Here is a 14,413-nt window from a genome sequence, read left to right on the forward strand (position 1 = left end):
GGCGCACCTGCACCACATGGACTGCAGCAGTTCAAGGTGACTCATTACCACCTTATCAAGGGCACTGTCCTCTTTCCTCACCTGTACTCATCAACACACTATTTGTGTTGTGCTCTGTAAACGCATTAGTAGCTCACCTCCTTTGCTGGGCCCAGCATCTTCAGGTTTGTCCAATTTGGTTTCTGGCTCATCAGGGAGTTTATTGGAATAAGTGCTTGACACGTATAGCTTATTGATATCCAGGGTGGTCTTACTGAAGGGAGATGAGGAAGAATACATGCCTGCATAGCCGTTGGCTGAGCAAGTCATTGTGGCCAGATCCAAAGCCTTCCCTCCAGTAATAATTGGGATGTTCAGGGAAAGTTTCCTCCTCCGAATTGGTGATGATGTCTTGGAAATGGATAGAGGTGGTGGGGAGGAAAATTTCCGACTGGCTCGAGGAGATTTCGGGGGCTCCCTGTACAGAAGCTTATTATTTTGACTGCTTGCAAGAAACAATTCGAGTGACCTACATTTGAGAGGAAATCAAACATAAATATGACTGCTGAAATATAATTACTCTATTTTATTTAACTGACAGCATCATTTCATGAATAGGTTGTACTGTGAAATGAAACACACTTTGCTTAGAGGGAAAGTTTCATCAGTGTTACCTCTTCAGATCAGATGATGATTAACATTCTAAATTTGTTTTTGGAGAAGTTGGTTGGAAAGATTGACTGGAGTAGAAATTGGACATTGTTGCAGCTTATTTACAGGCATCAAATGGGGGCAATGGACATGATGTTTGAATAGCCTCCTTTTGTTCCCTAAACTTTTCTGTTTCTAAATGTAAAGGCCCTAACATGCATGGTAAGCCTCCGCATGGGAACTGGTCTGCGAGTGGTGGGCGGTAGTCGGATGTGGTCAGCTCTGGCTTTTTCAGCCGTCTTCACCCAAAGAAAACTAGTTTCACAAAGAGCTTGTGGAGCCAGGAGGAGTAAGAATGAGGGGCTTCTGCCAGCCTGTGACTCCACCATTTCTCCCTCTCTTGGCACTTCCTTGAGGACCTCTGCCCGTGAAGTAGATGGCCCAAGATTTGAACTGGCAGAAGCATGATCAGGCTGCAGCTCATCCATAACATGTAAATGGAGGCTGGGGTACAATATTGGGCCAGACTCAGGCCGATGGTGTGGGCACACCTTGCGGCTTCAATACCTGAAATTGGGCACCAATGAACTGTCATCCCATTGTGTCCAACAATGTAAAGAATTAAATGAATAAATAATCAAATCACCAGAGCATGTCAGGTTTCTAACAGACAATTCTGGTCACAGGCGATTGGCTACAGGAGTGAAATGGTTGTAGTCCCTATCTCACATGTTCACTCGGCTCACTCACACTCTTGGATCACTCACCGTAAAACATTCTTTGGTTTTAAATTAGAGAAACATGATAGAAAAATTCATCATCAATAATTTATGCCTGGGAATTGTACTGTGCAATTATATCAAATGTATCCTTTATCTAGTTGTATCGCTTGCTGATTTAATAAAAATATTCATAAATGCCCCCATTGAAACAGGAATTTGATGATTTTGTTCATGATATTGAGTGATCACAGTAAATCTGCCTCTTTTATTGTTTGATTCATTGAATGGTGGATAAACTTTAATTGGTCCCCCTCTTACTCACTCACACGCCTTGAATGTGTTACACATGAACAGGGAAATGTCCCACAAATGGACTTCACCTTGCAGGTATTGCACTTATTGGCTTCTTGTAGATGGTGATGAGCTTGTCCAGCACAACATCAGCTGTAGTGAAAACTCGATATGAATGCAAGAACGTGTTGAGGAAGTCTATACTCAAGAAGCGCAGATCAGTCAGCCGTTCCAACAAGCGTTCCACACTTGCATAGCGAATCTGGAGAACTTTGCAGGAATTGAGGGTTTTGCTGAACCGTATATCAACATCATCACAGTACAGGCTCGTGTCAGACCTGCCAATCACAGTAAAAATAGAATCAGCAACGTATTCAGGGAAGCGTGTTAAGATTATCTGTAGAATTTATGAAGACATTGATCCTGTAGTGTGCACACCTGGATGGAGCCAGATAAAGTTTGATAGGTTTTTGTTAGGCAAAGGTATTAAGGGTCACAGACCAAGATGGGCAATGAAGTTTAGGTATAGATCATCCACGATCTAATTGAATGACAGAACAGGGTCAAGGGGCTGAATGGCCTCCTCCTTTTCCTATATTTCTGTGTTATGTTAATATTGAAGACGTGGGCAGTGGGTGGTTAAAGCATCCTCCTTTAAATTCTGGGTCTTGGGTTTAATTGAAGCCCAGATTCGTCATTCGCCATAGTGCAAACTCATGGAGGAATATATGAGGTGTGATAAGTCCATCCATTTTGGTTTCTGCAATGGTTATGTCCCCTTCTCCCCATTCACCAAATACTGAAATTTTCTCTAATGACCTCTATCCCTAAATCTTTATAGAGTCTCAGTGGTTGCATCTCTGCCTTTTGCACAAGAAACACAAACCCAATTCCCAGTTCAGCCATTAATGTAGCTCTCGGAGGATAGCTGGAGGAAAGGAAGACAGCTGATACAGCAGGAGATCACTATTTACGTGTTTTTACACAGTTAGTTGTGATCTGGAATGCATTGCCTTAAAGGTTTATGGAAACAAATTCAATAGTAAATTTCAAAAGGGAACTGGATAAATACTTGAAAGGAAAAAAATTTACTGGACTGTGGGGAAAGAGCAGGGGAGTGGGACTAATTGGATAGTTCTTTCAGAGAGCTGGCACAGGCATGATGGGCTGAATGGCCTTTCTCTGCTGTATGATTCTATGGTCCAAGGATGGATGGCTTGCTGTTGGATCACTGTAGCAGGAGAACAGTATTGCACAAACCCACCACATGTGGGACCTGGGAATGCTGAATGTTAATAGCAGGGAAAATTATCCAGGAATTCACAGGAAAAGGTACATCCCATAGTTTATCACTGGTAGAGAGTGGACAATATTCCATTGGGTACAACAGGGAGAGTTTGTGGGTCCTATGGGGAATTTATTGGGACAGATTGTGTTTACCCGACGAGGAGCAGGAACACGGTTCTCTTCACAGTGCTTTAGTGAGATGAATGGCACAGCCGGGGGAATGTTACAGCAAAGTGTACTTACTTAATCATCTGAGGAACTGTGACTTTTGAATTCTCTTCAAATGCATTCATCATCAGACCATTACATCGAATGTTATCTATGCACTAGAAAGAGTGAAACAATTCAGTAAGATGTGTAGAATTCTGGTGCGGTCTAAGAATTGAAATTACTGTTAGCAATGTTATCACCTGAAAATTGTGGAACAAGCTCGAGGGGCTGAATGGCCCAATGCTGTTCCTATGTGCCAACACCTATGCACACAATTCATCTCCCTGATATTTTATTGGAAGTGTTAACCCACTTATTTTATTTTAAAGGGTTATAATGTCCAACTTGAGATGTTTTCACATTTTTACAACCTCGGTGCTGTACTGATGGAGTGTGTCATTGCCAGAGGCACCATCTTTCAGAAAAGACATTAAATCAAGTTCAGCAGATGAACAAGATCCCATGGCGATGCAAAAGAGAGTAGGGAGTCACTGTCCAACAAACTCTTCCTCAACCAATACCAATTAACTAGCTGTTCATCTCATTAACTCTTTGTGGGAGAAGCTGTGTGAAAATTGGCTGCTATGTTATTTATTCTTCATTCTCAGGATGTGGGCCTTGATGGCAAGGGTGACATTCATTGTCAATCTATGGTTGCCCTGACTCCATGTGATGAAGAGATCCTGGGGCAACAGTCACACACAGTAATGAAGGAGTAAGACTCAGAATTGGATAAATACTTGAAGCGGAAAATGTGCAGGGTAAATGGAAAAGATGAGGGGGAGTGGGCCTAATTGGATAGCTCTTTCAAAGAGCAGGCACAATAATGATGGGCCGAATAGCCTCCTTCTGTGCTGTATGATTTTATGACGATTCACTCACCTGGCTGATGTCACTTGTCCACGCTGCTTTCTCCTGACGGGACGAGGCCACCAGGATCACGGTGAAGGAAGGAGAATCTTTTGGTTCCACAACGATTTTGAAGTCGAGGTGTTCCATATCCTGTCCTAATCCCCGAGCTGACAGATTTAAACAAGAGAGAAGCTTTACAACAGAACAGCACCCAGATTACTCCAGGACTCCTCTTTTTGGAATCAGCCCCAGTCAGACACCATCCTGCTGCTTGATCGTTCCACAGCGTCCTGTCAGGAACTGTCAACTTTAATTGGTTTCCCAACCCTTTCTCCCCAAGGAACTCAAAAATGGATTATTAATTGAAATTGAGATTGAGGGTGATCTGATCGAGGTTCTTAAAATATCAAAAGGATTCGATTGGGTAGATAGGGAGAAACTATTTCCTTTGGTGGGGGAGTTAAGAGCAAGTGGACATAATAAAATTAGAACTAAGCCATTAAGGGGTGGTGTCAGGAAGCACTTTTTCACACAAAAGGTAGTGAAAATCTGGAACACTGTCCCCCAGAAAGGCTGTGGATGTTCCAGGAGACTGAGATCAATACATTTCTGTTGGGTAAGAGCATCAAGAGATATGGAGCAAAGGTGAGTAAATGGAGTTGAGGTTCAAGACACATATCTTGCACGCAGGCACACACCCAGACACAGACACACACCCCACCCAGACACACACCCCACCCAGACACAGACACACACCCCACCCAGACACACACCCAGACACACACCCCACCCAGACACACACACATACCCCACCCAGACACACACCCAGACACACACCCCACCCAGACACACACACATACCCCACCCAGACACACACCCAGACACACACCCCACCCAGACACACACCCCACCCAGACACACACACATACCCCACCCAGACACACACCCAACCTCTCCCCCTGCCCCCCCCCCACCCAGACATACACACAGACATTCATTCAAACACACATGGACGCACACACAAAACCATGTAAATATCTTAACATTTTTGACATACACTCATCTTCTGCGGCTTCTGTGTCTTCCATCAAGGTGCAGTCAATGAGTGAAAGTACTCCATTCTGCAAGGCAATTACAAACACATTATAAGGGAACCAAAATTCTACTTTGTAATGTATTCCTATGTTATAAGCATGCCCATTGTTTGAGACATCATCATGCACTGGGCATGCTCATAGCATAGGAATGCATTTCATAATTAAACAATTGTTATGCTCCTTCTCACACCTGAGTTAATCTCTCACACACATTCACAGCAATGGTGAAATGGTCACATACACGGCAGATGAAATTTAATGCAGAGAAGTGTGAAGTGATGCATTTCGGGGGAAGATTAAGGAAAGGCAGTATAAATTAAATGGTACAATTTTAAAGGGGGTGCAGGAACAGGGAGACCTGAGGGTTCATGTACACAAATCCTTAAAGGTGACAGGACAAGTTCATCTCCTTTAGTGGGTAAATACCTTCACTGGTGTGGAGCTGAGCCACAGAAACTAGGGAAGGCGCTAGATTACATTGGTCATTGGGTTAACTGATATTAACTAGCTGAATACTAAACCTGCTGTTGTTAGCCTGAGTTCCACTTAGTTAAGGAGAGAAACTCTGTTTACCGATCAGGAATGCTGGCTGACAAGGTTCGCCTGGGTTGTGATACATTCCACAGTGTACCAGCCTAGCAACATTCCATGCAGGACTTCCCGAGGCTCTCTGAGGCTCTATGTGTACCATTTCCACTAAGTAGCTTGTTATGTGCGTGGTCTGTAGGCGGCACAGTGAACTGTTCTGCCCTCGCTGAGGTTACTGGGGAAGGTACAGGAGGGAAGCCAGGAACTGAATCCCAGTGAGAGTCGACACTGCTAGAGGGGGGAACAGCTGGGTCTGTGGCAATGTCCTGTCTAAGCTGCATGGGTGCATGGCTGGGCAGCAAGTTTGAATGTACTGCGCAGTGCAATAAATATGTTGCGCACAACGACAAAAAATTAGAAGAAACATTGGTCTGTGGGTCTGAACCCCAGTGAGAGCCAGCACCTTCAGGGAAAAGGGGAAAGAAAGGAAAAGAAATGGGGGAGGTCAGGAAGCAATACTCTGAAGGACACCCTTGCAGAAAAACTCTACATATTCTGAAAAATACAGGGTTAAGGACCTCGGTCACAACCTCTCATTTTCCCTTAAACCTCCCAACCAACCTCCCCAATGGTCAGAGACATTTCACCCAGGGAGTGAGTGCTGGTGCACTTTGTAACTTCTGATATACTCACACGTTTACTGTCAAACAGCATCTGAAAAAGACAATAAAACCACAGTTAGTATCGCAAGGCAATTAAATCTCTGAATGGGTCAAGTGAATTTTCTCATCACAACATCAGAAATGTACTTGTGAGGAATTCCTCAGACTGAAATCACATACACGACAATGATTTTGTTAGAAATAGCGACTGAAGGAAATCTTCACAGATGCATTTTCTCCGTCACAAACCAATCTATCCTGGGCACTACTCCAGTGATCTTGGCCTCGGCTAGGGCGCAGAGGAGATTTACTAGAATGGTACCAGGGACGAGGGAGTTCAGTTACCTGGAGAGACTGGAGAAGCTGGGATTGTTCTCCTTAGAGTGGAGAAGGTTAAAGGGAGATTTAATAGAGGTGTTCAAAATTAAAAAGGGTTATGATAGAGTAAATAAGGAGAAACTGTTTCCAATATAACCAGAGGACACAGATTTAAGGTGATTGACAAAAGAACCAGAGGGGGAGATGAGGAGATTCTTTTTTTACGCAGTGAGTTGTTGTGATCTGGAACGCGCTGCCCAAAAGGGCAGTGGAAGCAGATTCAATAGTAACTTTCAAAAGGGAATTGGATAAATACATGAAAAACAAAGAATTGCCGGGTTGTGGGGAAAGAGCAGGTGAGTGGGATTAATTAGATAGATATTTAAAATAGCTGGAAAATGCACGATGTGCTGAATGGCCTCCTTCTGATTCTATGATTCTCTGAATATGAATGTTGGGGAATGGAACGTTTGAGTTAAGATGGGCTGAATGGCCTCTTTTGTCCATATTTGAACTTGTCTCTCTCTTATTCCAACACTGAATTTGACAAATTATTTCCAGACTTTTATTAAATGCCTAAAGTACAACAAATCATGGGATGCAGCGGAATTGCACAATGGGACACCTACTTTTGTTAAATGGAGTTTTCCGCCAGATCCTCTGGTGCATATTATCAAGTGTTTGGAGAACAGAAAGCACTGCTTTTCTCCTTCTTTTTTCAGGGATAGCGATCCCAATCGACCTCGCGTGATTTTCCCTTTTTCAGTCATTGGTACTTGGATAAGCGATCCTGTTCAAAGGAAAAATCAGGTCATTACCAGCCTGACTGCATTAGCCAGGAGAAACATGTCACTGTCAAGGAGAGATGTCGCACTGAGATAGTAACTTACAACTTGCTTCAGCTTCCCTCACAAGCTTCTAGTTCAACCGCAGCAGAAGCTCAGTCAGACGCTGTTTGCATCATGTGAATCTGGAGAGGAGGATGGGGGTCACCTGCTGGGATCTCCACACACTGAGACCACAGCAGACATCCACCTGTAACTTCATAAAACATCTCAAAGCCGCAGTCTTGTAGTGACATTGAATCTCCAATATGCCAATCAAGCGCTATATATAAAGAGTATGTACAAATAAAGATCTTTCACCTCAACACCTCTCAAAGTTCTTCAGAAACCAAATCATTTTCAGGGTGTAGTGACTGTTATGCAGGCAAGTTCGTCAGCCATTCTGGACAGCAAGATCCCGAAAACAGCCACACATTGAATGCCTGGTAGTTCTGGTGTTTGGTAACATTGGCAGGGGAAGGGGCGGCACAGTAGCACAGTGGTTAGCACCACAGCCTCACAGCTCCAGGGACACAGGTTCAATTCTGGGTACTGCCTGTGTGGAGTTTGCAAGTTCTCCCTGTGACCGCATGGGTTTTCATCAGGTGCTCCGGTTTCCTCCCACCACCAAAGACTTGCAAGTGATAGGTAAATTGGCCATTGTAAATTGCCCCTAGTGTAGATCAGGAATATGGGATTACTATAGGGTTAGTATAAATGGGTGGTTCTTGGTCAGCACAGACTCAGTGGGCCAAAGGGCCTGTTTCAGTGCTGTATCTCTAAATAAAAATAAATGCATGTTAAACATCAGGATATCTCCTTGCTTTTTTTCCAGATTGTCCCATTACTTCTTTAACCTCCATCCAAACAAATAGGTGAGACTTTAGTTTAACGTTTCATCTAAAGAATGCCACCTCTGATGATGTGTAACTGCTTCATAGGGTGGGAAGCAAAATTATACTGAGGGAGTGCTGCACTGTCGGAGGTGCCATCTTTCAGATGAGACATTAAACCGAGGCCCCGTCTGCTCTCTCAGGTGGATGTAAAAGATCCCAAGGCCACTATTTCGTGGAAGAGAAGGGTAGTTCTTTCCGGGGTCCTGGCCAATATTTATCACTTAACAACTCACGAAAACTCATTTATCACAAGGCTGTTTGTGGGATCTTGCTGTGCACAAATTGGCTGCCGCGTTTCCTACATTACAACAGTGACTAAACTTCAACAAGTCCTTCATTAGCTGTAAAGTGACCGAAGTGCATCTAAATACAGACACTTTCACTCAGCAGGTCATAACAGAATCCAATTTTTTGACAACCAATGTGCATTTGAATGTTGCATGATCCACTGGATTAGTTGTTTCAACATTCAATCCATCTAAACAAGTTCAACAAAGGACATCGTGCCAGTGGGATTCAGATCTCACTGTAAACTGGTACAAGTCCATCTGCTGAACATGATCAGGTGTGAGGCATGTGGAGTGAGGTATCAGTCTGACATTGAACCAAACTGAGACACACCCTGTGACTTCAGAGTAATCCTGGAGATTACAATCTCTCAGTACCTTGTCGTACAAACGTCTGGCTGGTGTCCAGAAGGATCTCGCATCCCTCCACAATCATCCGTTCGATGGCGAGGTTCTTCCGAATGTTTTCTGTTTCACTCACTTCATCGTGCATTATTCTGAGGAGAGTGTAAATAGGGTGAATCTCCTACTGACACATAGCATAACTTCACAATGAAATGCAGCTGGAGCTTCATCCAGTCACTTTCAATGATCATAAAATCCAACCACATTTGTCTCTCTCAAATTAGAAATATGTTCCCTGACGGCCAAGCTGCTTTAGGCAGTGTGATGGTCTCAGGTTTGATCCCTCAACTGTAATGAGTTAGTTCATCTCACTCAGGGCAGGGATGGGACATCACAAGTGGACAGAGCACCCCTAGACTGGAAAGAGGAAATAGTTTTGGGTTCCTCACTCTGAACACTATCCCCTGACCTCTACTGGAGGTGCAGGTGTATGAAAGACACTGTGAGGCCCCTTTGGTGGAATAGCCTGTTGTAAATTCAATGTCATATGATAATGAAGTCTGGAATGTGGGCATGGCAACCAGCACTAGTAAATAATCAACTCCTTCAGAGGAAGAGGAGATGGGAGTGGTGGGAAGGGGTGGGGAGAGAACAGGTGGGGAGGGCAACAGAAAGGAGCATGGGAAGGGGGGGGGGGCGAGTCATGGGGAGGGGAGAGGAGAAAATTGGGAGAGAAAAACTGTCAAGGAAAAAGTTAAAAGCATAAAAATAAACAATTTTCATTTAGAGAGACAGATCATGGAAGAAATGGGCAGATGCTGCACTATAAGATGTCTGGAGAAATCCTGCCTTCAAAATCAGCCACGGCTCCAGAGGCTACTCAGACAGTGGAGCAATTTTCTCATCACTGCTGTGATGGAGCAGCTCGCCTTGTTATTGAATCTGTCTAATTTTTCATTGCATCAGCCACAGTTATCCTGAGCAGTGATGGTGAAGATTACCCCCCATCTACCCCCGGAACCCCTCTGGTTGGGCCACCTGTGACCAGTTATAGAAATATCACAGACAAGGAGATCCTTGTAACTCTTGCTGCAGTCTCACAACAGACAAGGGCAGTAGAACTGACAAACCATCAGCCAAACAGCAGGTTCTCCTCTATCTCATCATTTCTCTGAGCTCCTAACATCCATTCCTTTTCCCCGTCGTCTACAAGCTACCAAACTTGGCATCACTTCACTATTCATTTGTGATTTTGTTTCCCTTTCCTATTCTTCTTTACCTTCCTGTGTCTTGTCCAAGGGAAGTTGGCTCTTCCAGCTACAGTTTTAATTAAAGAAAGATAAGTGGGCAGGTTCCCTTCTGCAGGAACGGGCTCTAACACCACAGCAGGGCTGAAAAGCTTAAAAAACATGCAGTAAGTGTTGGATTAGAAAGACCAAGAACGTCAACTTGAACTGTGGGGATCTATGACAGGCATCTCAAGCCTCTGCCAGTGGTGACCATTGCCCAGCGCTGCTCTATGACACTACTAACCGTGAGAGTTCCTCCAGCTTCGACTTTGCGTATTCCAGACTCTTCCTCTCCACGTGTTCATGAGGTGTGTGTGCCAGCAGTTCATGTAAGGTCAGGATGTATCTGGGGATCTGACGGGGAAAGGCAGAGAAAACAGATCAGGGATTGGTTTAGAAATACATGAGTAGATGTTTCACAGACGGACCACTTATTGGAGGTGGCCAAGCTTGTGTTGCCTCCACGTAAGAGACTTTGGGAGTGAAATTAGTCTTTGGTGATAGTGCAACATGTTCGACAGTGAATCAGCAGCCTGTTTACACCCTGCCCAATTTAAGTTCAATGGAAAATCAGATGGGGTGTAAAATGAAGCTGCTGATTCACTAATGCTCATTTTGTGTTACTGCCCAAGACAAATTTTGCTCCCTGTGTATTAAATTTGTCGATACTGTAAACATTCTCATTTCTCTCAACACACATTCTCCATTTTGATGATTCAATGATCTGTAGAATGCAACCACGAGAGAGTGGATGGTCTTACTGAAAGAGTTGAGCTTTTCCTTGTTTACAAGGTTGACCTTAACGACTTCAGGAGTTTGTTATGTCACTCATTAGCCTTTCCTTTGGAGATAGTTATTATAAACTGGTGCTGGTCATGACATGGCTATTGAAGGAATGGGACTCTTTAATTGGCACAGCTGGGAGTAACGTTGCCAAAAGTTCCATTCTACCAACATAGCCATGTCAGATTTACACATATTATATAATCTTCCATCTAATCTTTGTGTTTTTTGCCACAAAGTATCCTCCTTGACCACTTGAAAGTGTCATAAATGTAAATTATCTATCATTTTAATAAAATAGCAACAATTTAAACCAATCAACAAATAGCACCATAAAATAAGTCCAAAAATAGAGTCCGAAAGCCAGTCATTTGCTACCGACCGTGATTTTCCTGACCGTAATGACCTGCCTTCTCTCCAAGAAGCCAAGCCCTTGATTTACAAGCTACTGTCAATCTAGAGACAAACGTCACCCAGCATCTGCATTAAGTCAATATTTGACCAACTTGAAACAGGTAAGCAGGTGGAAGATCAGATTTCTGCTCCATCTCTGTTAGACCTTAAAAATAAAGGCCACGTTTAAACAGAGATCCATCTCAGCATTAAACAGTTATCCACCAGGAAAGGACCATTAAGATGTAAACAGTGCCCTATGTATTACTGTGATCTTGCACCACAGCCCCTACCCCGAGACCTGCTCCTTCACCTGAAACATCGGGTAGGTTAGGAATGTCTCCAAAGTCCTCTCTTCGCAGTCCGGCTTCGCTTCATATTGTTTCAGCAGTTTATCAAAGTCTCTGTTCTGCTTGCAGCTGGCCAGGATCTGTAGGCTGTACTGGTGATTCCTCACAAACTCCTGGTAGATGTTCAGCATTGGGAGGAGAATGTCGAACAGGTCAGCTGTAAGAAGGTCCAGAATAAGTAGGGTCAACAACTTGCTTTAGGCACCACTGTTAACTCTCATCATTTCACAAGAGCACAGAGCGTACTGGAAGGGAAGGCGTTAAAACTCTCGTTATGCCTTCCACATATACACCTGTCAGATGAAAAGACTCGATCACTGAGTTAGTAAAGAAAAGAAAGACTTGCATTTATATAGCACCTCTTATGACCTCAGGACATCTCAAAGTGCTTTACACAATTAAGTGTTTTTGGGATGTAGTTACTGGTGTAATGTAAAAAATGTGCCAGCCTGTTTGTGCACAGCAAGCTCCCACAAACAGCAATGTGATAAGAACCAGATGATCTGTTTCAGTGATGTTCGTTGAGGGATAAATATTGGCCAGGACACCGGGGAAACTCCATCACTCTTCTTCAAAATAGTGCCATGGGATCTTCTACATCCACTGAGAGAGCAGACGGGATCTTGATTTAACCTCTCATCTGAAACACGGCACCTCCAACATCATAGCACTCCTGCCTGGTATGGAACAGAGCTAGACTGACCAGGAAGATCCTAAGTTCCATACTTTACATCATCAATAGTTTCTAGCAGAGAATTTCACATTCGAACCATCCTCTGTGTAAAGACATTTCTTTCTAACTTCGCTCTGTGATTACCTTGAATTTGTCCCACCTTGTTAGTGTTTTTGCAACCAGTGGAAACAATCTATCACTGTTTACCTTCTCATAAACTTTCAGAATCTCAAAGACCTTTATCAGGTCACCTCTTAAACCTTCAACTTCAGTGAAAAAAGCCCACACTTCACATGTGTCTCTTCATAACTGTAACCGTTCATGCCTGGTAATATCCTCATGAATTTACATTGCAACTTTTCCATTACTTTCACATTCTTCCTATAATGCGTAGCAAACACTATACACAACACTCCAACTGTTGCCTAACTAAGGTCTGGTACAAGTTCAACATTACCAACTTGCTTTTGCATTCTGTGCTTCTAGATACCAGAACAAGAATTCCATTTGTTTTTAATTTATAACCTTATCTACTTGCACTGCCACTTTTAATGACCTTTACAAATGCACAGGAAGATTCCTCTGCTTCGCTACTTCATTCAAAATTGTACCAATTAAGAAGTACTTTCTTCGCCATTTCTTACTTTCCAACTCCATTAATTCACGTCTATCTATATTGAACTTCAGCTGCCACCTATCTGCCCATCTTGCTCACCTATCTCTGCACAACTGCAGTCCTTTACAATTCTGGTCACAATTTGACACCCCTAAAATGGGGTGTAATCAGCAAATTTCGATATAGTTCCCAAGTCCTAATCATTTTCATATATAGTAAATGCAAACAATCCCAACACATCACTTGTGGAAATCTACTAACCAGATCATTCCCTTCGGAAAAGCCTCCCTTTAAACCTATTCTTTGATTTCTTCCCAAAATTCAACCTTCTATCCATATAGCCACATTCCTTTTCATTCCCTGTGCAGTTATATTTGCTAAATATCTCTTAATTGGTACCTCATCAAAGAGTAAAACAACCAGACAGTTTATCCTGGATGCAGACTTACAGCTAGAAGAAACATATTGAAACATATAAGATTCTGAGGGGTCTTGACAGGGTGGATGTGGAAAGGATGTTTCCCCTTGTGGGAGAATGGAGAACAAGGGGTCAAAATTTAAAAATAAGGGGTCGCCCATTTAAGACAGGGATGAGGAGAATCTTTTTCTCTCAGAGGGTCATGAGTCTTTGGAATTCTCTTCCTCAAAAGGCGGTGGAAACAGAGTCTTTAAATATTTTTAAGGCAGAGGTAGATAGATTCTTGATAAGCAAGGGGGTGAAAGGTTATCGGGGGTAGGTGGAAATGTGGAGTTGTGGTTACAATCAGATCAGTCATGATCTTATTGAATGGTGGAGCAGGCTTGCGGGACCGAGTGGCCGACTCCTGCTCCTAATTCGTATGTTTCTATGTAAACTGAACTCTGATTGAAGTGAAGCTTGTTCAATTTGACCTTCTACTCTTAAAGGGACACAGCTCCATCTTAACAGCAGAACAATACATGGTGCATTAAACGTTATAACATTCATGCGCTTGTGAAGGATCCCATTACCCAGTTTAACACTGGTGATCATCTGGCTGTAATCAAAGATATAGCCTCCATACTTTACCTAATACTAATGTGGGCCAACTGGATACTCGTGCTTTGAGTCCTTGGTAAAATATTTGGTGCAAAAACATGATTGTTTCACTGTAAGAGAGAAAAAAAATTAAACAGAACAGAAAGAGAATAGAACTTGTATTTATATAACCTTGCTCTGGGATTATTTTGTGAGTGTCTTATCAATCAGTGGAAACAATCTATCAGTTTTCTTTAAAACTTTCATAATCTCCAAGACCTTTATCAGGTCACCTCTTAAACCTTCTCAACATCAGTGAACAAAGCCCACACTTCACAAGTGTCTCTTTATAACTGTAACCCT

The 14,413-nt window shown here is 43.1% G+C and overlaps 1 protein-coding gene across 1 annotated transcript in view; it reads right to left on the minus strand.

Moving 5' to 3' along the window:
* rasgrf1 (Ras protein specific guanine nucleotide releasing factor 1) overlaps nucleotides 1–14,413 on the minus strand; it is a 75,517-nt gene that overhangs the window by 21,781 nt on the left and 39,323 nt on the right. Inside the window, exons 6-15 of the mRNA XM_068017650.1 lie at nucleotides 14,102–14,181; nucleotides 11,728–11,921; nucleotides 10,483–10,592; nucleotides 8,983–9,101; nucleotides 7,227–7,387; nucleotides 5,050–5,113; nucleotides 4,023–4,159; nucleotides 3,174–3,256; nucleotides 1,733–1,981; nucleotides 138–508 (exon numbers count right to left, since the gene is read on the minus strand). Coding sequence (XP_067873751.1) covers nucleotides 138–508; nucleotides 1,733–1,981; nucleotides 3,174–3,256; nucleotides 4,023–4,159; nucleotides 5,050–5,113; nucleotides 7,227–7,387; nucleotides 8,983–9,101; nucleotides 10,483–10,592; nucleotides 11,728–11,921; nucleotides 14,102–14,181 — 1,568 coding nt within the window. The remainder of the gene's footprint in view (nucleotides 1–137; nucleotides 509–1,732; nucleotides 1,982–3,173; nucleotides 3,257–4,022; nucleotides 4,160–5,049; nucleotides 5,114–7,226; nucleotides 7,388–8,982; nucleotides 9,102–10,482; nucleotides 10,593–11,727; nucleotides 11,922–14,101; nucleotides 14,182–14,413) is intronic.

The sequence above is a fragment of the Heterodontus francisci genome, chromosome 38 (assembly GCF_036365525.1).
Source record: "Heterodontus francisci isolate sHetFra1 chromosome 38, sHetFra1.hap1, whole genome shotgun sequence".
NCBI classification, from domain to species: Eukaryota; Metazoa; Chordata; class Chondrichthyes; order Heterodontiformes; family Heterodontidae; genus Heterodontus; species Heterodontus francisci.